At 41.8% G+C, this 25001-nt stretch overlaps 1 protein-coding gene across 1 annotated transcript in view; it reads left to right on the plus strand.

Annotated features, from left to right (window-relative positions):
- adamts3 (ADAM metallopeptidase with thrombospondin type 1 motif, 3) overlaps positions 1–25001 on the plus strand; it is a gene marked incomplete at its 3' end in the record, with an annotated part of 357741 nt that overhangs the window by 219183 nt on the left and 113557 nt on the right. The window contains exon 9 of the mRNA XM_084307667.1: positions 10806–10949. Within this exon, the coding sequence (XP_084163793.1) occupies positions 10806–10949 (144 nt within the window). The remainder of the gene's footprint in view (positions 1–10805; positions 10950–25001) is intronic.

The raw sequence follows: 25001 nt of genomic DNA on the forward strand, positions 1-25001 counted from the left end.
CTAAGAACACAATGCAGATAACGCTCTGTGTGTTTGCCAAGTGGAGACATTTGTATTGCTGGGCAGTGAGACAGAGGTGCGTTTTATTTGTATCACAGGCCAGTTCAATTGCAGCCAGGAGAGGCAGCGAGCCAACATGAATTTATAAGAGAATATGGGGGCCGGATGAACAGCTGAACAGCTGAACAGGTGAACATTTGTTTTATATACTGTAGCCCCAAATATCAGTACTTTTTTTTTTTTTTATCTACTTTTGCTCCCCATTTTCAATTTTTCTCCCATCCCAATTTCGTATTATCCAACTCTACCCTCCCCTGTCTCGAACGTTGTTAGACCATGCCTCCCACTGGTCGGCTGCAATGTGGACGAAGCCTTGCATCACGTGTCCCCTCCGGTACACGAGGAGGCAGCTGTCGCATCTTTTCACCTGTACAGCGCAATCTCTCAGTGGCGAGGAGTAACGTGTGGGAGGCTCACGCTGCCCCCGTTGCTTCCTGATTCTGCTGTACAGGCGCACCAACCGACCTGTAGGAGTCGCTGTCCACAACGTCCGATCCCCACCCACCGGCTTTCCCACCCCCTAATACTGCCAATTGTATTAGTATGAACGACCAGCCAAGCCGGAAGCAACGCAGAGAGCTGGGCTCGAACCCAGCAACTCCTGCGTTAGTGGCGAGCGCCTTGCCCACTGCGCCACTTAGCTGCCCCCAAATATCAGTACTTAATCTAATTGCATAAACACAAACAAACTAAATAACCAAGGCAAAAATAAAACCTACATAAAATTATGTAAATAATTTAACCCTATTTCACATCCAAACTATCCAAATATTAAATACAGTATCAGCCCTTTGTTAAACATATATGACCTGCCAGTTTATTGTGCCTGTGTTTGGTAGTCTGAGGCACATTCACAAGCCTATACTCCATGGACTGCAATTGGAAGGATTGCAAAGGACTGATGTAAATTTAAAAAAAAAAATCCCCAGCACCTACAGAAATGAGAGACATTACTCACTTGTATTGCAAAGATGCAAACTGTGAAGAGAGTTGCTACGTGTACACAAGATGTTTTTTGTTTCTGTGAGAGGTCAAGTATAGATACTAGAATGTCAAATGTCCGGTTCCTCAGACACATTTGGGGACACATTTTGACATTCTGCACAGCAGGTGCAGAACTCTGTACAGGGAAGGTCAACAGATAGGCACTGGCACTTTCCACTCTCCAGAAACACATCTAATGTACGCGTAGCAACTCTCTTCACAGTTTGCATCTTTGCAATACAATTGAGTAATGTCTCTCACTCCTGTAGGTGCTGGGGGTTTTGTAAATAGCACTGGTTGAATGGCTCCATCTCTGACAATACACCCCTTGCCAATAGGATGGTTCATTTGAATGATTCAAGGCTTTGTTTCCAGTGGCTTTTAAGTATCTAAGTTTGAATCTGATCCAAATCGTATCCGAATCATTATCCTAGTGATTATTCCGTGGATAAACCAAAGATTTAGATTTAAGACTGATAAACCAAGTAGCCCCCGGCCCCTAAAAAAAGAACAAGAGCCGTTCTATTGAACGCCTCCTGGAAAAAAACGTAGCCAAAAGATCCGGCTCCCTTCAAAGAGCCGTAATTCCCATCACTATCATACACCACACGACTCCAGGACATTCTGCTTTATTCACATGAAACAACACATGTGAACATGAACACTGGTCAGAGGCCATCAATCAGTATAGGAGTCAGAGGCCATCAAACAGTATAGTGGTATCGTCGTGGTTAATATAGTTCAAGTTCAAGTTTCTTTATTAGTTGTCATACAGAAATACAGAATACTTTTATATGAAATGCTTCTTTCTGTTTTGCTCCTGAGAGTGTGTTAGATAAAATAGATAAGTATAAAATAAGTATAATATAAGTATAAAATAGAAAGTCAAGTACGTAAACAAGTGTAAACAAAACAAAAATGTTCAATATACATATATACATAGACAATGCAGAGTAGAGAAAAGGTAACAGAGGGGATGAGGTACAACTCATAGGTATAGTTAGACTGTGACACTATTCTGGCGACGCAAACGCAACAATCAAAACAGGAACACATCATCACTAAAACTATTATTCAAGCATTCAAAAACAGACTTGAACATTAGCAGTCCCATGAGGCGTTGTGCTCCACAGTGCATTAACTGTAGTGCCTGCCCACAGGTAGGTGCAATAACAGGGCGACCATTCTAAGTGCTTTGTTTTCCAATTTCCAACATTTAAACTAGGGGCCAACTACTTTTAAGTAATAGTAACATAGGGAGTACATTTTTTAAATTGAGTAGCCTAAATGATTACAGATTACAGTAGTGAGTAACGTGTGTCCCAATTAGCCTATGCAAATTACAAATGACATTATACTAGTGCTGTCAGGCGGTACATTTTTTTTATCTAATTAATTACAGGATTTGTAATTAATTAATCTAATTAATCACATTTTAATTGCATAACCATTTTAGGCCTGATATTCTATATTCTATAATCATATTTCAAAATGTGTCCGGATGGCAGAATTCAGAACTGTATCTACAAAACCTTCTGTTTAATCATCTTCCCTTTATTAATTTGCTTAGATTTTTCAGGTCTGGTAAATTTTTGCATGGTGTTATTCACAGTCAAAGATAAAAAAAAAATAAAAAAGAGAGGATATTTGAATTGATATTCTCATTTGGTTCATTACAATTTACTCAAGCCTAGACACAGTATTTCTGACACTGGGAATACATTCCCTGAGATCCATAGATGTCCCTAGAATCAGATACCAAGAGCATGCAAATGGACCATTTAAAAAAGGAGTCTGTAAATGTTTATTCTACGTTCTTTTCTACGTAATGATATTTTAAAAAAGAAAAAAATTTAATAATTTGTGCGTTCATTTTCATAACACGATAATTAGCTGTGTAATTAATTAATTGAATTAATGCGATAAACTGACCCTACATTATACAGTACACATTTTATGTAGTCATTTTAAAATAAAACAACAGTGGCTGTTCCCTCCTTTTTCCTGCTTCTGGCTCTGCCTTATCTGTTGTCTGTTCTCTGTCAACAACTACAAAACAGGCTTGGGTAACACACACACAAAACGTGAGAAAACTGACTCGATCTGCGAGCACATTCACACTACATGTACGTAATCGAGGGGCTCGCAGCTCTTTTATCATCACAGGTAGATGCGAGTTGATGCGTAAACACGTGCATCATTTTAAGGTCAGCGGGTCATGTGCGCTGCACATGTTTGTATGAAGAGGGTCATTCACGTGAGTCTCACGCTCAATGCGTCAGAGTTTGCAGCTCTGGCCAAAGCAAGAAGTATGGTTTAATATGAGCTGAAAGTCAATTCTAGACAGCCAACCTTTGTTTATTCAATGGAATGGACTAGAATTGAACAGTTTTTTGATTGACAGATTTAGAATTGACAGCTGTGGATTTGTTATCCCTATGGTGTCGCAGTGAATATCTCTCGCCCGTTCTCATTACCTCTCTCTATTTTTCTCGGTTAGAACCTTTGTGACACAAACTCCTTCTGATCTAATCAAAATGTATTTTTTTTTAATATCCACTTTTTCTCCTCTTTTTCTATTTTTCTCCCATCCCAATTCCTCTGTGCCAATTCTTCCCTCCCCTGTCCTGAATGTTGCTCGCATATGCCCCCCACTGGCCGGTTGTAGGGAGGATAGAAGCCTTGCATCACGTGTCCCCTCCGGTACACGAGGAGGCAGCCTGTCACCTGCCAGCGCGGACTCTCATTGGCGAGGTGTAACGTGTGGGAGGCTCACACTACCCCCGCTATTTCCTGTCTCTGCTGTGCAGGCGTCCCCAACCGACCTGTAGGAGTCGCTGTCCACAACGTCCAGATTACCACCCATCGACTTCCACCCGCTAACTCTGCCAATTGAGTTAGTATGACGGCTGGCCCAAGCCGGAGGCAACGCCGACAGCCGGAGTTGAACCCGGTGTCTCTTGCGTTGGTGACGAGCGCAATATCCGCTGCGCCACCCAGCCGCCCTTCTAATAAAAATTTCTGACGAGATATTATAATATTGTAATGATATTGCTTTTCCATTTTGATGTGAATAACATTATGATTTCAAGTGTAATAATAACAATCTATATACCCGGGAGTCGAACGCCAGAACGTGTGGTGTTTCAGCACTGCAGTAGCTGTGTGAGGCAGGACTGCAAATGTGAAATTGTGAATACAATACAAGTGACCGAAATGATTAGGAAATAAAAACCTTTGTTCTATCACGGCTGAGCATATTGAACCCAATATGCGGACACAGAAAAGTAGACAGGTCTCGTTAAAACCCAGCACGGGTGTATTTATTGAGAAAAGGGGGTCGTCAGGTATCCGGGCAGGAATCGAGTGACACGTAGGGGGATCTCATACAGTCCAGGGTGAGGGCAGGGTAGTCAGACGGGCAGGGGTCGATAAGCTTCCCATCATAGTTAGGACAGCCAAAACCCGACCAATCTTTCGCCATCAACTAAAGACACACTTCTTCAATCAATATCTGAAATTACATTGTTATTTAGCTGACCCTTTTATCCCAAGCGACTTACAAGTTGTGCACGACAACTCAGCAGGAAGGGTACGACTCTTACAGCTGAGTAACAATGTTCATCAAACAGCGCTGAAACTTGGGTGCTGCAGTGTTGAGTGCATAGTAGTAAAGACATATTAGTATAGTAGGAAGAGGAGTGCATGATAGTATAAGACAGTAAGTAGGTATGTGGGTTTCTTTCTGTTTGTTTTTTTCATTTCAGATATTGATAGTGCACTATCATGCACTGTTCCAGTAAGAAGGTTAGTGTATTGATTGAAGAAGTGTGTCTTTAGTTGACGGCGAAAGATTGGTCGGGTTTCGGCTGTCCTAACTGTGGTGGGAAGCTGTCACTCAAACCAATAACAAAATACCGTAAAATGCCGCCGTGAAGGAGTGTGGGATCATGACCCGATCTCATCACCCAAATATCTGTATTACAGTTTTTCTCAATTGCTTTGGTGCATTTCTCTGATCAGAATTAAAGTTCTCATAACTGTTAGTGCATTTCTCAAAACAATTAGTACAAACTGCAAAACCTAGGTGGTAACCTGCAGAAGCGTGTCACTTGCTCAAAATGGATAATTCATTCCTCAAAAGCAAGTATTCATGTCAATGAAAGTGTCAATGTCATCAAAATGAAAAGTCCTGACACCATTGTTTATGAACAAGATAGTCAAATGGCTTTGCCATGTTTTCATTATGACAGTAAGTGTTTTCCAATGCAAAAAAAGTCAGATCTTGGTGACACTTTCTGAAAATGCTCAAGACAGCACTATACACTATTTGCACAGCCATTTGAAATCTACAGTTACACATTGCTGTATTTAGTGAGGTAAATGAGTACAAGACACGTATGTTTCACATTTTTACTGCATATGCTCTTTGCAATTTTAATTTGTTCACAGCATTGTGCAAAAGAAAAATACAAACTAATTTACAACAAACATAAGAAACACCCTTTGGCCTTTGGGTAGAGCTGTGCACAACTGTAAACAATATTGCAGTACATATTGGAACTGAATTGGAACATACAACATACACAGTACTGTAAATCATTCATTCACATCCAGACGTTCCTGTCTGTCTGGCTATTGGATTCAGGAATGGGGAGTAGGGAGGGAGATATTCCACCAGCATCCTTTCATGTGCTGCAAACCACTGTGTGACCAGAATTGCGTGGTGAAAACGCACATTATCCCATACAACAACGTACTTGGTCAGATGGTCGCCATTTAGACCCCTCTCATTCTCAGGGATTATGTCCCTGTAAAGAGTGTCTAAAAAGGTCAGCAGATGTTGTGTGTTGTATGGACCAATGCGGGGCATATGGGTGAGGACGCCGTTTTCTGAGATGGCTGCACACATTGTAATATTCCCTCCTCGTTGGCCTGGGACATCAGTGGTTGCTCTCTGTCCAATGCGATTCCTTCCACGCCTTCTACCTTTTGCCAGATTGAAACCCGCCTCATCAACATATATGAATGTGTGCAGCGATTCCCTGGCATCCAGCTCCATTCAGGGGAAAAATTATAAAGAAATGTATAAAATTAGCTTGACAGATTTTGACAACTAGTTCAACATATTTATATGTAATGACTCAAGCAATGAAATGAGGACTATTAGTTTTATAGGGAATGACTATTCAGCAGTCATAAGTATAGTTCATTTTGACTGACATGACCTAAGCAAATGATAATGTTATAAAACAGCAGAGAATTGTATGAAAGCAATTGATGCATGTCCAAAAGCATTTGCAATTTGTTCAGAGGAATGAGAAACTGCTACTATGATGTGCACAAATTACAAAATGTTGTGGAGGTTGAACTAACAGTTATGAGAACTTTAATTCTGATCAGAGAAATGCACCAAAGCAATTGAGAAAAACGAATCAGAGTTGCTCAAACGTGTTAGCACACCAAAGCTAATGCTAACCACTTCATGTACAGTAAGTGAATGGATATGTGTCAGGATTGGGGGGGGGGGGGGGGGTGTAGGACACACACGCAGACACACACAAAGAGGGGAATCTTAAAGTTACCCCAGAGGGGTAACCACTGGAATCGCAGAGCGATGAGATAGGGCGACGGGGAAACACAATAAATAAAAATAGAAGCTATAGAAAACACAAAACACCAGGATAAAGGAAATGGGGAAAACCCCCAAATAACCACCACTGCCTAGCAGAAACCAAAAAGCACTACAGACTGAGAAAACCCTAGAAACAGAACTTGGGACACTCCTCTACTACTGAGGGAAAACTAGAAATGAACAAGCATCTGAACACAGGAAACCAAGCCTACTTAAAGGCACTGCACACTTGACAGCAATCAGGTGGCAATCAAGCCCACACACCTGCCATGCTGCATGGCAATTAACTGATGTCTGGTGATTGACAGCTACTGTAACAAGAGAAAACCAAAATAATAATAATAATAATAATAATAATAATAATAATAATAATAATAATAATAATAATAATAATAATAATAATAATAATAGATCAAATTTATATAGCGCCTTTCATAGAACCCAAGGTCGCTTCACAATCAGGACAAAAAATAGGGCAAGGAAAATAGGGGGGGGGGGGGATGAGGGAAGGTAAGGGATAATGGACCTAATCTAAACTAACTGATGGGGAAAAGCCTTGGTGAAGAGGTGTGTTTTTAGAGCGGATACATCCAAAGCATGCAGGAATACACATAGATCCAAACCCACATAGATAGATAGATAGATAGATAGATAGATAGATAGATAGATAGATAGACAGACAGACAGACAGACAGACAGACAGACAGACAGACAGACAGACAGACAGACAGACAGACAGACAGACAGACAGACAGACAGACAGACAGACAGACAGACAGACAGACAGACAGACAGACAGACAGACAGACAGACAGACAGACAGACAGACAGACAGACAGACAGACAGACAGACAGACAGACAGACAGACAGACAGACAGACAGACAGACAGACAGACAGACAGACAGACAGACAGACAGACAGACAGACAGACAGACAGACAGACAGACAGACAGACAGACAGACAGACAGACAGACAGACAGACAGACAGACAGACAGATAGATAGATAGATAGATAGATAGATAGATAGATAGATAGATAGATAGATAGATACTTTATTAATCCCCTTGGGGAAATTCAGGGTATCTCACAGCTCACACAGCATACAGATGTTGACAGTTCACATTCAGTTTCACTTATGTCTGCATCATGGGTTAAAAATAAGCACATGATAAAATCCAACTAAATCATATCTATCAATGTCAATTAAAAACAGGTGTGTGTGGGGAACAGGGAACAGGTCAGAGGTCAGGGTCCCCCGCACTATATTGCGCTGTTGTACAGTCTGATGGCTGTGGGGACAAAGGACCTCCTATGCCGCTCAGTCCTCAAGTGCAGGGAGATTAGCCGTCCGCTGCGATTAGGCTGTGATCCATCACATAATAAATGTACTAACTAGCTATGCAAATAAAGTGTAACACTATCACAGTAATGTCATAATGCACTGCACATCTGTCATACATGATATCTTATATTTATTTTTTCCTAAACCCAATTTGCCATTTTATTCCAGTGATCCGCTGTTATACAGAATCTATGATACTATGGTGAAATTCACTGCATCTCAGCCCAGACTGACCTAGAATACAGTAGCAGCACCTGCTTCAGTGGCAGTGGGTTGAATGTGCCCCATTAAGCTGAGCCCCCCCCCCCCCCCCCCCCCCCCCCCCAGGTAATCCTTCGGTCATCTTCAATGGCCCCCCCAAGGCCACTTTGCATTATGGGATCAGGAATTTTTTACGCTATCTCTCTGAACAGCTCCAGGAACTTTAAAGCTTTAGAACTTTAATAATGATCTTTTCCTGAACGTTTAACAAACTAATTGAGCCAAATATTTGCTCAATTCCCACAAATAATACCTTATTTTAAAGCTCTGAGTCCACACGTACATGTTGAATACTTTTTATTGAATTGAATACTTTATTTTGACACAAATCGTATGACAAAAAAAACATTTTAAAAGACAAGACAATAACAGTGTCAATAACGCAGGTCAAAAATGGATAAAACACAATAAAGCCAAGGCTTGTTTCCATTGTGGTCCATACATGGAACATAAAAAGGCACAGAAACACAAATGGACATGTACACTGACAGGACGCATTCTAAAAAAAATAAAAAATTATAAAAACACCTAACCTGACAACTCATACAGTTAACTAATGTTAAAAGAAAATCCGCAAACCCTTAAAAGCAACTCATGATAAAAGAAATAAAAGCCAAGTTATGATAAAAGAGATAAAAAAACATTTTAAGACCAATTTGAGTTGCTGCTGAGCCATGTTTTTAGGGCGGATTTAAATCCGAGAGGGGAGTTCAGGAGTTTTATAAATGTTGGCAGGGCATTCCACATTACCGTAGCCGAGTAAAAAAATGCATCTTTCCCCATGCATGTCCTGACTCTCGGCGGGACCAGGTCCGTGGGGCTTCCTCTTGTGGCGTGTTTGTGGACATCTCCTACTTTATTAAAATAATTGACTAGGTACTTGGGGACCGTTTCTTTTAGTACTTTAAAAACCAGTAGCATTTTAAGCTGGTGTACTCTTTCTTCAACCCTAAGCCATCCCAGCCTGCTAAAGTGGGCTGGCGTTAGGTGAGTCCTAAAGTGAAGGTTGTGCAGGAGTCTCACTAGTTTGTTTTGGGAGGTCTGGAGCTTTGTCTTCATTTGTTTTGATATGTTGCTGTACCATGAAGTGCAAGCATAGTCAAAGTGACATTGGATGAGGGCTCCAGCTAGGGTCCTCAGAGCGTTCCTATTTATGAACGAGGAAATTCTAAATACAAATTTGGTTTTTTGATTGACCTTAGTAATAACTTTTTGTGCCATTTTTTCGTTAGAAAGTTTGTTATTTAAAATAAAGCCCAGGTAGGTGACCTCCTCTTTATCCTCAATAATGTTTTCACCTACTCTAATTTTAAAACCCTGGGATTTCTTTAGGTTGGCGTTTGACCCAACCTAAATAAGAGAGCATCAACCCAAAAACATGCTTCCATGTCATAAAGTGGCACCTCTGGACAAGCCTTAACCATCCCAGTTAAAAGAATCGAAGCGCTGCCAGTATGTGTGAGTGTGTCTCTGTGTTTGTAGAGTACATCGAGGCCACGTGTGTAGAGGCAACTCTCTGCCCAGAGGATTCATTGTGTGGTAATGCAAAGCAAATGACCGTCTTTGCCCATAATAGTGCAGCATGTCCCATTATTACCGTATATATGCAGAGGAAGCATCCTCCTGGGGCCTCTCACTGATCTCATACTAGCTGACACGCAGGACCTTTTGAACCAGATTAGCCTTGAGTCTTCTGAATATCATTTTCTACTATTGTTATCGTTTCGTTTTCTCAAGTGCATATGTGCTCAGTTGCGGTGATTTATCTACAGTTAATTCTCACTTGAAGGAATCCAAAGGAACCCTTGGCCCAAATAACCATAATACATGTCCATTTTGAATTATTTTGCAGGGCAAATTCATACATTTAGAATTATTTTGTATTTGCAGGTGTAACAAGTCGTAATTTTGTACTGTGAACATGGCCTGAAAGTACTCAACCTCAGCTGTCTTCATCTATAAATGTACCTAATGCAACAGCTGATCATCTTTACTCAACCTCAGCTGTCTTTATCTATAAATGTACCTAACACAACAGCTGATCATCTGAAAGTACTCAACCTCAGCTGTCTTTATCTATAAAGGTACCTAACACAACAGCTGATCATCTTTACTCAACCTCAACTGTCTTTATCTATAAATGTACCTAACACAACAGCTGATCATCTGAAAGTACTCAACCTCAGCTGTCTTTATCTATAAAGGTACCTAATGCAACAGCTGATCATCTTTATTCAACCTCAACTGTCTTTATCTATAAATGTACCTAACACAACAGCTGATCATCTGAAAGTACTCAACCTCAGCTGTCTTTATCTATAAAGGTACCTAATGCAACAGCTGATCATCTTTACTCAACCTCAGCTGTCTTTATCTATAAATGTACCTAACGCAACAGCTGATCATCTGAAAGTACTCAGAATTGCAGCTCAAAGTGCTTCACAGTAGCAAAAAAAGACATCTCCATAACATCTGCGTGTGCACTGCCTGACCTGGTGTCTCTGTGGGGTGAACGACAGGCTGGGCATGGAGCACGACGGCCAGGGGAACCGCTGCGGCGACGAGACGGCCATGGGGAGCGTGATGGCCCCGCTGGTGCAGGCCGCCTTCCACCGCTACCACTGGTCCATGTGCAGTGGACAGGAGCTGAAGCGCTACATCCAGTGAGTTTCTGCCACCACTTTGTTATCCGTCGCAAATTGAGTTCCTTGAGATGAAGAGCCGTGTGCATCCATATTGGAATGTTTTGGACGGTACGTGTATTTGCAGGTGTGAAGCCGATCGGATGGTTTTGAGTGTGAATGTGATAGCTTTTAGAGTTTATATTGTAAAGAAATATATAAAATATAAAATCTGTATTGTGTCTTGAAAAGGGTGTTTTTAGTTTTAACGGATCAATGAGAAACGGATCAATGAGGATAAACGTGTCAGAAGGGTTTAAAGCCGGCTGGATACAGGATATGGTACATGGATTCCATAGGCATAGGTCTTAACTGCCACAATATCCTTTGGGCATTAAATCAAATCAAATGTATTTATTTATTTCAAATCAAATCAAATCAAATTTATTTATAGGGCCCGACAACACACGTTAATGTCCCCATGGGCCGTACAGGTCTTCTTTAAACAAGTCAAGAAGAAAACATAACAATAAGTCAAGAACAGAACAAGAACACCATAAGGTGCAAACATTTTTAGATGGATGCAAATAAATGAAAGAATGCAAGCACTCCCAGACATACCCCACGCGAAGGTAAGGAAAAACTCACTAAAACCTAACAATAGGGAAAAAAGCTCCACAGGCAGTGTGGAGGAGAGAAACCTTAGAAGGGCCATTCAAGGGGGGATCTCCCTTCTTAGATGTTGGTGATAGTAGTGTTGCAGACGGACAGTTGGTAAGCATGCACTCATGTGTGTAGTGGAACACAGATGAGTGCATGCAATAGCAACTGTACATTTTGAAAAATTAAAGATAGAGCTAATAGCGATAGCAACTGAACATTTTGAAAGATTAAAGATAGAGCTGATAGCAATCTATTTGAGGCACAGGGGCGGCGCAAAGAGGGTCACGTCCTCCCCGTCTTAGTCAAGGGACATTTAACACTCCGGTCGTTGCTCAGGGACAGCCGGAGACAGGGAGATAGGGGGCGGCGCAGAGAGGGTCACGAACTCCCCGACATCATCGCGGGACATCCGGCACTCCGGTCACCACTACGAGACCTCCGGAGACAGGGGGGCACTCCCTGTCGATCACTCTCAAAGAGCCCCCCGTGTGGTACCTCTGTGGGATCCAGTGTCTGTTGGAGCAAGTAATTGGTGTGTTTTCAACAGTGCCCTCTTACCTGCTGCTCCAGTTGTAAAGCAATTTGTATTCTAAAGCTCCTTTTAAAAAGCGGAGGGAGCGAGGAAAGGTAATCTGATCCGAGACACAGCCTTCCATTTGTAACTGATTTGTGACTCCACATACAGTAGTATATAGAGATGTTTTTTAAGTATAATGAAGGATATTAATACATGAGTCCCACCTAAATCTAAGTTGGAAAAATGTACTTACTCGAAAATGTAGTGTAAACATTTTATATATAAAAAAAAAAAAAATCCAAGTCTCATATTCAGCTAATCTACAGTATAAATTATTGCCAATGCCATTATGAAACTGTTGCAACAAAGCCCTTTCTGTTGGTCTTCACTTGCTGGTCCGATGGCGTGGTCCGGTATCTCTTCGCCCAGCCTCTGCATCCCGCAGCCCAGCCTCGATTTGCCCCCCCCCCCCCCCCGCCACCCAGCATTCCGCTAGCCAACATACAATCCCTGGATAACAAGCTGTGCCAATTAAGAGCAAGGATCGCCTACCAGCGGGAAGCAAAGGACTGTAATATTATTTGCTCCACAGGGACTTGGTTGAGCAAATAGGTTTTCTGTGTTTCGAGTGGACAGGTTGAAAGAACCCCCTGGTAAAAAAGCAAGGGAGGGGGGTGTGATTCATGGTCAACACTGCCCAGTGTGACCCTGGTACTGTAACAAAAGCATTCACTCAAATCATGATATAAATGGTTTTATCCAAAGTGCTTTACAATTTGGTTCCTCACATTTTTACCCATTCACTCACACATTCACACACCAACGACGGAGGCAACCATGCAAGGTGCCAACCTGCACATCAGGAGCAGGTAGGGGTTAAGTGTCTTTCTCAAGGACACTTCGACACGCTGCCTGGGAGGAGTGGGACTCGAACTGGGAACCTCCGGATTACCAGACGACCGTCGCCCCCAAACACACTTATCCTCCCCAAACCGGGAATATCTCACAGCTGCTGTGCTGACCATCCTGGCTGCCTGGAGAGTCCACAGCTGCTGTGCTGACCATCCTGGCTGCCTGGAGAGTCCACAGCTGCTGTGCTGACCATCCTGGCTGCCTGGAGAGTCCACAGCTGCTGTGCTGACCATCCTGGCTGCCTGGAGAGTCCACAGCTGCTGTGCTGACCATCCTGGCTGCCTGGAGAGTTCACAGCTGCTGTGCTGACCATCCTGGCTGCCTGGAGAGTCCACAGCTGCTGTGCTGACCATCCTGTTGCCTGGAGAGTCCACAGCTGCTGTGCTGACCATCCTGTTGCCTGGAGAGTTCACAGCTGCTGTGCTGACCATCCTGGCTGCCTGGAGAGTCCACAGCTGCTGTGCTGACCATCCTGGCTGCCTGGAGAGTCCACAGCTGCTGTGCTGACCATCCTGGCTGCCTGGAGAGTCCACAGCTGCTGTGCTGACCATCCTGGCTGCCTGGAGAGTCCACAGCTGCTGTGCTGACCATCCTGTTGCCTGGAGAGTCCACAGCTGCTGTGCTGACCATCCTGGCTGCCTGGAGAGTCCACAGCTGCTGTGCTGACCATCCTGTTGCCTGGAGAGTTCACAGCTGCTGTGCTGACCATCCTGGCTGCCTGGAGAGTCCACAGCTGCTGTGCTGACCATCCTGTTGCCTGGAGAGTCCACAGCTGCTGTGCTGACCATCCTTCTGCCTGGAGAGTTCACAGCTGCTGTGGCGATGGTGGTGCACATGTCACCGCACGCCAACCAGGGCAGAGCACTCGAGGATCTGTATGAAGCAATCAGCACCACTGAAAGCATGAATCAACTAGAATGGGTGCTAATTTGAGCATATACCGGGGCGACAGAGGAGGGAGGTAGAGCAGTCGTCTGGCAATCCGGAGGTTCCCGGTTCGATTCCCGCTCCTCCCGGGCAGCGCGTCGAAGTGTCCTTGAGCTAGACACTTAACCCCTAACTGCTCCCGATGAGCAGGTTGACACCTTGCCAGTGTGTGAATGGGTAACATTTGAGGAACAAATTGTAAAGTGCTTTGGATAAAAGAGATATATAAACCATCCATTTATATACTGTATGTTCACGGCATGCTATAGTTGGTAATACATATGTCCCCTCAATGAATGAAGGATATTATGGCATGTACATTTACATATGACATTTATGTAATTTCTTGTGGCCTGGATATTAATTAAACTTCCTGTTGCCTGAAACATATTCCCACACACGCATCCTTGTGCCTCTGTAACGTTCTGCAACAAAGCACAGGCTGGTTTAGGTTTACCTTATTTGATCAAGGGGGACAGCGTACATTAATAAAACATTTTACAAATGTAAATGGACCCAATTTTAGCCAAAAGGCTAATTTCCATTGGCAGTCCCCCTGCCAGAAGGTACAGGCTAAAATCCGGTGTGAAAAAGGGTTAGCAATAAAAACAGAATAAAATCAAGATAAATAACATTAGAATAAAAACACAACAAAAGCACATAGACATACGATAGGGATACAGGTCACAATACAGTCATGGACACAAGGACAGAGCACATCATGACATATTAAAAGACCCAGACATAGACAAACGCACCATATCCACTAGGGGTGGGGGGGAAATCGATACGTAGTAGTATCGCGATACTTTGCGTGGCGATACTGTATCGATACAGGGACGCCAAGTATCGTTATTTAATTATTCATAATTTTTTTTTTATTATTATTATTATTATTATTATTATTATTATTATTATTATTATTATTATTATTATTATTATTATTATTATTATTATTATTATTATTATTATTATTATTATTATTTTTTTTTTTTTATTTTTATTTATTTTTTGTATAATGAAGTTGCTTTGTTCATTTCAATACCTGTAATAGTACAGTAGTCCACACACACATGTGCATTCAGTTAAGTTGGAATATGACTGTAATACAAACAGTTCAGTTTGTCAGGTACATGCAACACAGATTACAGTGTTTACATCTGTCTGCTTGAGAAAATACCATGTTCTGCAATACAATTGATTGAAGTGAGATGAACAGACTGAACTTTATTTTATTAGATAAAACATGTTGACAGTTTTACTTTGCAGCTAAAAAAATAAAAAAAGTTGAAAAAGAAATCACAATATTCGTGATATATCGAGTATCCAAGTATCACGATAGTATCGTATCGCGAGGTCTCTGGCGATTCCCACCCCTAATATCCACACACAGACACCTCAGTGTTGACAATGCTGGTTTTCAATGAGCCATTCCCGAACCCTGCACTTGAATGAATGATATGATGTGGACACTCTAATTGTTTGAGGTATTGAGTTCCATTGGTGGGATGCTCTATATGAAAAGACGGCCTGGCCAAATACACTTTTTTTAAAGGGATTGTACAGTCCCCCCTTGCCCTCGGCCCTATAGTTTGTGAGATGTTGCGCAGATTCACACACACACAGACACACACCCACACACAGACAGACAGATGCTACCGAATGCATAGCAGATAGGCTCCACATTCTGTGGACATAATCAGCAACACAGAAAACATGAATCAATCAGCAACACAGAAAGAATGAATCAATCAGCAACGCAGAAAGCATGAATCAATCAGCAACGCAGAAAACATGAATCAATCAGCAACGCATAAAGCATGAATCAATCAGCAACGCAGAAAACATGAATCAATCAGCAACGCATAAAGCATGAATCAATCAGCAACACAGAAAGCATGAATCAATCAGCAACGCAGAAAGCATGAATCAATCGGCAATGCAGAAAGCATGAATCAATCAGCAACGCAGAAAGCATGAATCAATCAGCAACACAGAAAGCATGAATCAATCAGCAACGCAGAAAGCATGAATCAATCGGCAATGCAGAAAGCATGAATCAATCAGCAACACAGAAAGCATGAATCAATCAGCAACGCAGAAAGCATGAATCAATCAGCAATGCAGAAAGCATGAATCAATCAGCAACACAGAAAGCATGAATCAATCAGCAACACAGAAAGCATAAATCAATCAGCAACGCAGAAAGCATGAATCAATCAGCAACACAGAAAGCATGAATCAATCAGCAACGCAGAAAGCATGAATCAATGAGCAACGCAGAAAACATGATTCTGATTCTGAAATACATATTGCAATGATTGGCTCTTTATTGGCATAGCAAGCCTAATAAACCTATTGTGAAAAAAGAAAAGTCCTTAGCGTTAGTTATCATCCTCAAGTAGTCTTTCCTTATTTGCTGTCATAATGCTTTGATCTGTGCATGTGGGCTGAGAGGAGATACAGTATGATGTCATAATGCTTTGATCTGTGTGCGTGGGCTAAGAGGAGATACAGTATGATGTCATAATGCTTTGATCTGTGTGCGTGGGCTAAGAGGAACAGAACAATGACAATATATTTCCTCCCCTTCACTTGTTTTGAGTCAGTACACAGTATCAGTACACACCTCTTTGAGTCAGTACACAGTATCAGTACACACCTCTTTGAGTCAGTACACAGTATCAGTACACACCTCTTTGAGTCAGTACACAGTATCAGTACACACCTCTTTGAGTCAGTACACAGTATCGGTACACACCTCCTGAAGTAGTGTAATGTCGCACACTCATGTGAGCACCTATACAGCTCTGGTGGTGCGTGAGATATAGAGCATGAGTTAAAAACATATAGCTGTCATCACCACATATATGAACTGGAAAGTGTGCTCAGTAGTTCAAGTTTGTTTATTAAATATCACAATAAAATACAGGTACTTTACGGTGAAAGTAAGTAAGTAAAGAGTAAGTTAAAAAAAAGTAAGTAAAGAGGAATATACAATATACATATATACAATATACTTAAGCATTACATCACACGCAGGAGTGGTTTGTGACCAATAAACCATGCCTAGGGGTGGTTGTTAGGCCCGAGGCGCAGCCGAGGGTCGTTAGACCCCCCTAGGCATGGTTTATTGGTCACAAATCACGACTGCACGTGGTGTAAAGCTTTTATACAACTGCCAGATTCATCCAACCTTATTTCTATACAATAAACACACATTAATCGAAGATTTATTGAAAAAACCATCCGCCAGAAAAAGTAGTTCCCACAACTCCATGTGGAAGCAGCTTGAAGTGCATCCAACCAAACTAACACATCCAACTGTGTATTATTGGAATGATTGAGAGAAGTTGCCTCATGTGGAAGCAGCTTGAAGTGCATCCAACCAACTAACACATCCAACTGTGTATTATTGGAATGATTGATTGAAAATTTATTAAAACGTTTTCTTTGCCCTATAGGAAAAAAACGTTTTCTTCGCCCTATTTTTTTATTTATTTCTTTTAGCCTAAACTTAACCAGTTGGAAACCAGGGGTACAGTAATAAAATTAGCAATCAATCAACCAATCAATCAATTCAATAGACCATGCTCACTTAAAACAGCGCTGCTTCTCTCTCAGTCTGACTCCCCCGCTGTTGCAGACAGGAGTGTGTGTGTGTGTGTGTGCGTGTGTGTGTGTGTGTGTGTGTGTGTCACAGTGTGTGTGTGCGTGTGTGTGTGTGTATGTGTGTGTGTGTGTGTGTGTGTGTGTATGTGTGTGTTTGTGGGTACGCCAGCGTCGGACAGTGTGAGAGAGAACGCTGCAGTCGGAAAGTAGGAAGGAAGAAATTTAAATCAATCAATTAATCTATCAATCAATCCGCGATTTTTCTTTTGTTCTAGATTGAGTCAAGACCCATCAATTACATCATCCAACATTGTTTAAAATACTAACACATTCCCCTTGACAGAATCGCTTCATATTTAGTCGTTATGGTGCTTTCAACATAACCATTTGTTCTCCGCGATCCTGTTTTCTCCCGGAGTGAGCCGGGGAGGGTTATGTGATTTGGTTGTGGGCGGGTCCTGAGCCCAGGACCGTGGATTGTTACCAATAAAGACGTGTGAATGGCCAATCAGAATCGAGAAATTTGCATGCCGTTGTATAAAGTGCAATATACAATCTAAAGTAGTTAAAATTAGTAAACAGTGAGGTACAATGCAGAAAAGTTGGTACAAAACGTTAAGGTAAGGTGCAATTTCAAATGAGGTATGAATGTAGTGCAAATCTCTTTAATAATAGATAAATATAATGTAGTTTTAAAGTGTCTAAAGTGAGTGTTAAGGTGAGTGTTTGTTTAAAAGTGAGTGTGTGCATGTGGATGTGTGTGCAATGAGTGTAGATGATGGGTTGGTACATGGAGTCATTGAGCATCCTGATGGCCTGGGGATAGAAGCTCCTTCTGAGTCTCTCTGTACTGGCCGCCTGTATATTTTCCCCAACGGAGTTTAAGTTCCGCGTTCGGTTTGCGCAAACTGATTGTCCACTGACGTTTCTCTCAGTGCCAATCACGTTACTCCTAACAAACTGGTTAAGCTTGGCGACTCTTTCGAAGTCGCTCTCTTTCGAAGTTGGTTATGGTTAGGGTTAAGGTTAGGGTTAGGGTTAGTTGGTTAAGGTTAGGGTTAGTTGGTTAAGGTTAAGGTTAGGGTCAGGGTTAGGGTTAGTTGGTTAAGGTTAGGGTAACAGCCTGCTGGCGCGATTGTTAGGAGTAACGCGATTGGCGCTGAAAAATGTCAGTGGCCAATCAGATCGCGCAAACCGAACGCGGAAGTGAAACTCTGTTGGGGAAAATATACACACGTACTGGCCATGAGACTCCGGTAGCGCTTGCCTGACCGCAACAGTTCAAAGAGGCAGTTGTTTGGGTGACTAGAGTCTTTGGTTATTCTCTTAGCCTTGGCCCTGCAACGCTTGTTGTAAATGTCCTCATTTATCAACGTGGCGTACGCACATATATGTTCTTAACCCGTGCGTACGACCATTTCTAAGCAAAGTGTGGGATTTATCAATTTGAACTTGAACTTGACTTTGTGCTTATGTCTACGCACAGTTCTGAGCATGCTTAGCTGACGCCCAGTGGTAGAATATCGTTACTACGGCATATGCGCTCCTCAGTTCATGCATTAGTTTCAACGCGGAAATAAGCTTTCGTGCATTACTCTGAGTCCTGACACTGGCACGTGTTCTGTATGAACCGTAATTCATTATAGTTCATTGTGAAATAGCGACAGTAGTGTAATTATAATGGGCTCATGCGCGAACAAGAGGTTGGCTTGCTTGTTTGGCAGGGGGGGCAGACGCAGAACACCTAGTGTAACTGCCGCCGTGTCATAGTGTAATTCAAGTTAAGCTTCAGTATGATGTCATATAGTAGAACCGGTTAGAACAGGCTAGAACCTTCCAGAACTGCGCTCCACAGTGTATAAATAGAGAGAACTTACAAGGGTTCTCTCTCTCTCTCACTTCTCAACCACCATCAACCACCTAGCCCCTTTCGTGACTGTGATGCACCGAGTGAATCCACAGTCACTTGCTCCTCAATAGGAAACCAACCTAGATTTACCCTGAATGACTGGTTCTGACCGAACCGTTCATTATACAAGAATCACAGAGACGTTTCAAAGGTACTCACAGTTGCAGGAGGGTTTCGGACAGGGATGGTTTGAAAGCTCGGCGTTGCTAATAAACATTTTAAATATTTTTTATATACTGGTCAACACTGCATTATTTCCGGCGTTGTGTGCATGATGCGCATGCGCTGTGATCACACCAGGGCCCCGTTCCTTGTACCTAGGATAACTGAGTTAGCCGGATAACTTTAACTGGATAACTGAGTTAGCCGGACTTTCCGGTTCCCCGTACGTGGATTTTCCAAATCACCATGACAACAGATCCAAAAGTTTGAGCCTGGTCGAAAGCAGAGTTTAAGTTCAAGTTAGCCTGAACCATCGCCACGCCCCCGCAAAGAAGTGACAGCCCGTTTCCTGAAACTATTCCCACAGTCTACGATCTGCATTATACCATTCTGAATTACGTTTTTGTGCTCCATTCTTCCAGAGGGGGCTTTTGAAATGTAAAATAGACCCAAAATGCTGATACTAAATTCACTTTGTCCTAAATAATGCACGTTATATATACCGTGGCGCTCGCTCGTATGATGTACACATTATGTGATTATTTTAATTGTAACTGGGATTAAGATGTCTGATGAGATGCGCTGTTTGACGGATTTGAGAAATTGAATGAGCCGTTGACGTCACATTAATGAATGAGGATAAAGAGATAAACTTCATTCAAAACAAAGGATATTCTAAACACGGGTCTCTCGTTCATTAATGTATAAACAATGAATTTATCCCATCTGGCACAGTGGTGCAGCGGTAGTGCTCAAGCCTGCCAACCCAGCGACCGGGGTTCAAAACCCGGTGTTTCCAATATGATTTTTTTGAATATAATATTAATGATTATACGCCAAAGTAGCCTGGTTTTAAGTTAAAATATTATAAATCTACATGCATTGAGGATGTCATTCTTTATATAGCTCTCAACGTGCACCAAATTGAATTATTCCTATATTGCAAAAAGAAGGAAAAGACTAGGGTCTCGAACCCCGGTCGTCTGCGTGATAGTCAAAACAACAACCCGTTAGACCACATTGGAGATAAATTAAAGATCGACTATACATCAATCAATGGGTAAGAGAGCCGTATCGTAATTCTGTATAAGTTTAACTAATTATTTTCGCTAGCAAGATCTCATTTGATTATTCAATCCAGCAGGCAAGTTTAAAGAAATATAATCTGATTGATTGAGGTAATGAGGGACTTAAAATTAGCCTATAGATAACGCATTTAACTTGTCGGCGAGGCGATTGAGCCGTATTGCAATCTGTCAATAAAGTTTTAAATCAATTAATCAATCAATGCCGTTAGAGAATCAGGATCTCTGCCATCGATACGTGCTGGCTTTTCGCCTGAAGCGGCCGCGCGCATTTAGCCTGAGTCGCAAGTCTGGCTTGAGTTAACGAGACTGAATCCACCTTCGAGGAACAGGAAAATCCCGGCTTCGAACATCGGGTTAACTGAAGCTGGATAATGATCGACTTAGTTGAACCAGGTACAAGAAACAGGGCCCAGGCAGCCAACGCCGGAAATAATGCCGTGTTGACCAGTTTATAAAAAATATTTAAAATGTTTATTAGCAACGCCGAGCTTTCAAACCATCCCGTATCTCTGTCCGAAACCCTCGTGCAAATGTGAGCACCTTTGACATTTCTCTGTGATTCTTGTATAACGAACGGTTCGGTTAGAACCAGTCCTTCAGGGTAAATCTAGGTTGGTTTCCTATTGAGGAGCAAGTGACTGTGGATTCACTCGGTGCATCACAGTCACGAAAGGGGTTACAGAACAGCCACCTCCACCAAACGCGATTAAATATTGTTTCAAATAAAAAGCGACATACTATTATTTTGTGTCATGTTTCCAAATAAGATTGGCCACAACGAAATGCTTTCTACTTCAATCTGTTGGTTAGAATAGATTACCTCGCTCCGTTGAAACTTCACTGAGACTAACAGTAAAAGACAGTATTTTAATAATAATAATAATAATAATAATAACAATAATAATAATAATAGAGCTTCATTTTATATAGCGTCTTTCAAGAGACCCATGCAAGGTCGCTTTACATAGATAGGGGGGGGGAAATAACAAAGTAATAAACATAGTGGACAGACTATGTAAATATGATGATGGGATTCAAGTTCATGTTTGTATTTATCACATAGGCAGGCTACACATGGCGTATACTTAGGCTACATCATACATGGCAGTGAGATTCATTGTTCTTGTATATGCTCTCGTATTATTGTTTATATAGGCTACCCAATACTGACATCAAAATAGATTGTATGCCTCTAGAAATCATATGCAGCAGGTAGAACATTTACGGAAAATCCATCGCGATTTGGAATACAATTGAGGAGAACTTTAATCCCTGGGTATTAATCGAACAAAACGGAAAAAGGCAGTCATATTCCAGCATGGGCTTTATTAGTTAATATGGTCTTTAAGAGATATCATATACGACATCACGGTACGTGTACATGTCTGTCAGCCTGTCTCGTATTTCTCCATAACACGCAATTCCCTCGGGTCAGTCCATTATTTCACATCCCATGGGGGTGTTTCATGACCATATATGGATAATCGGGGCGGTTCTGGTATGCAAATACTTAAAACCATGCACGAGCTCAAGCTTAGGAGCAAGGTGATATTTATGAAGACAGGTGTGCGTAGGACCTGTGTACGCACATGTGATAAATCCCGTTTTTTTTGTGCGTGCACACATTCTAAATTCTGTGCTTAAGAACGAAAATAGAATACTTTCCAAGAAAACTTGATAAATGAGGAGAGTGGGAAGCCCACCTCCAATTGTGCACTAAAGCACACATCTCTGCAGGAGGCCATGAGGACACGTACTGTACATGCACACACACACATACAGACATACTGTACATGCACGCACAACCACACTTCAGAAAATGTTAATATGTATGGAAGGCTGGTGTAGAAAGTGGAGACTTACAGTTAATTACAGTAAAACTCAAACCATGCATTTCAGACCAACTACATTTAAAAGGAGTAATTTTCTGTTTTACTTTGGGGAACAAAAATGTGAATATGCTGAAAAATATAAATATTTAGGCTTCATTTTGGAACAGCATCTGAACTTCGAACAGGGTACAGCTGCATTGGCTGAATCTGCTAGTAGGACACTGGGTGGTATAATAGCAAAAACAAAACAGCTGGGTGATTTGGGATATGCTACCTACTCCAAATTATTTCATTCATGTGTTTGCCCTGTTATGGACTATTATGGCAGGGGTATGGGGTTCAAAAGTAAATAGAAAAGGAGAAAAGGTACAGCATAGGGCAATACGGTACTTTCTAGGAGTCCATACAGTAAATTCACCCCTGTATTGGCAATAACGGGAGATATGGGATGGGAACTGTGTGGAATAAGATGGAAAGGCAGCATGTTAGCTTTATGGAACAGATTTATAAAAATGCCAGAGAGTCGAGTTGCTAAGAACATTTTCAACTGGGATGTAACTGTAAAAGGTGCATGGGCAAGTGAGATAGAAGACATCTGACCTTTTCCAGATTGTAAATACTGTTAACATCTCCTTGGTTAAGGAAGCCTTGTCTAACTATTAAATGGTCACAGAAAATACTACATAAACCAAAACGAAGAACATAGTACGATAGAAAGTTGTTATAGAAATGAAAAATATGTGTGTGCTCCATTATCAAAAAGACAAAGGTCATTATGTGACCAGCTCCGCTCTGGGATTTTCCCCCTGCACCTCGAGACCGGACGTTACCGGGGGGGGGGGGGTCACAGAAGAGGAGCGGATCTGTATTTACTGTGGTATCGATATTGAGAATGAGTTTCATTTTATGTTTTATTGTCCACTATACTATGAGTTGCGTAAACAGTTATTTGACAGGTGTAAAAACCTTGAGTTAATGTGGTTTAGTGATGCAGATAGATTCAAATGGATTTTTGATCACAGGGTTTTTGCACTTGCTGAATATTTAGAGAAAGCTTGGGATAAACCACCTGCAGCTAAATGTGGCGAAGACCAAGGAACTGGTTGTGGAGCTGGGGAGGAGGAGGAGTGCACCTGTGACCCCCGTTTCCATTAGGGGAGTCGATGTGGACATGGTTGAGGTGTACAAATACCTCGGTGTGCACATCGACAACAAACTGAACGGGTCAAAACACGCAGAGGCACTGTACAAGAAGGGCCAGAGCCGACTCTGCTTCCTCAGAAGGCTGAGATCCTTCAATGTCTGTACAATGATGTTGAGGATGTTTTATGAGTCTGTGGTGGCGGGGCTCCTTCTTGTACGCTGTGACCTGCTGGGGCAGCGGACTGAGAGCAGGGGACACAAACAGGCTGGATAAACTGGTCAGGAAGGCCAGTAGCGTGGTTGGGGTGGAGCTGGACTCCCTAGCGAGGGTGGCGGAGAGGAGGAGCCTTGCTAAGCTCCAGGCCATCAGGGAAAACCCCTCCCACCCACTATACACAGACTTGGCTGACAGGAGGAGCATGTTCAGTGCCAGGCTCACACTACCTAAATGCAGCACTGAACGGCACAGGAAGTCCTTCATTCCAACAGCCATCAGACTATACAATGCATCACTGAGCACAGAGTGACAGTTACCATCTTCCTGGACTCTTATTAGTTTTGAAACAGCACTGTGCAACATTAATAATAATTCATTTAATTTATATAGCGCTTCTCAATAACCCGAAGTCGCTGTACCTACTGTAGACCTCAGTATATGTTTACTGTATTTATTTACTGTATATTTTATTCCATTTTTATTCTATTTTATTCTACTCTTATCTTAGGCAATTTGATCTGATTTGTTTTGTTATTCTTATTCGTGACCTGTTCTGTCTAAATGTTTAAATGTTGAGCGATTTGCAGTGTCAAATTTCCCTCTGGATAATAAAAGTATTTCTATTGTATTGTATTCTATTCATAAACTAAAATAACATATTATATGATGTATTTTGGCCTCTGATGGTGTGAACGGTGTAACCTAGAAACCATGGAAAGTAGGGATGTTCGATATTGACTTTTTTACCGATATCCGAAATACCGTTATTGTCCAACTCTTAATTTCAGATACCGATATAAACCGATACCGATATATGCAGGGCCCCCCCCCCCCCCATTATGCATACTTTTCACAATAAATAAAATAAGAATTTGTTCTTACTTGCTTGCCTGGGTAAATAAAGGTTAAATAAATGTAAAAAAAAAAAAATTTAAACCGATACCGATCATTTCCGATATTACATTTTAATGCCAATATCGGTAGGCCGATAATATCGGAAAATCCCTAATGGGAAGTGATTGTTATGTTCAATTGTTGTTTTTGGTGTCTTATAATCGTGTGGGATGGGTCGTCGGACATAACATGAAAATAAAATGTCATTCATTCATTTG

This window comes from Notolepis coatsorum (assembly GCF_963971535.1).
Source record: "Notolepis coatsorum genome assembly, chromosome: 2".
Classification (NCBI taxonomy): Eukaryota; Metazoa; Chordata; class Actinopteri; order Aulopiformes; family Paralepididae; genus Notolepis; species Notolepis coatsorum.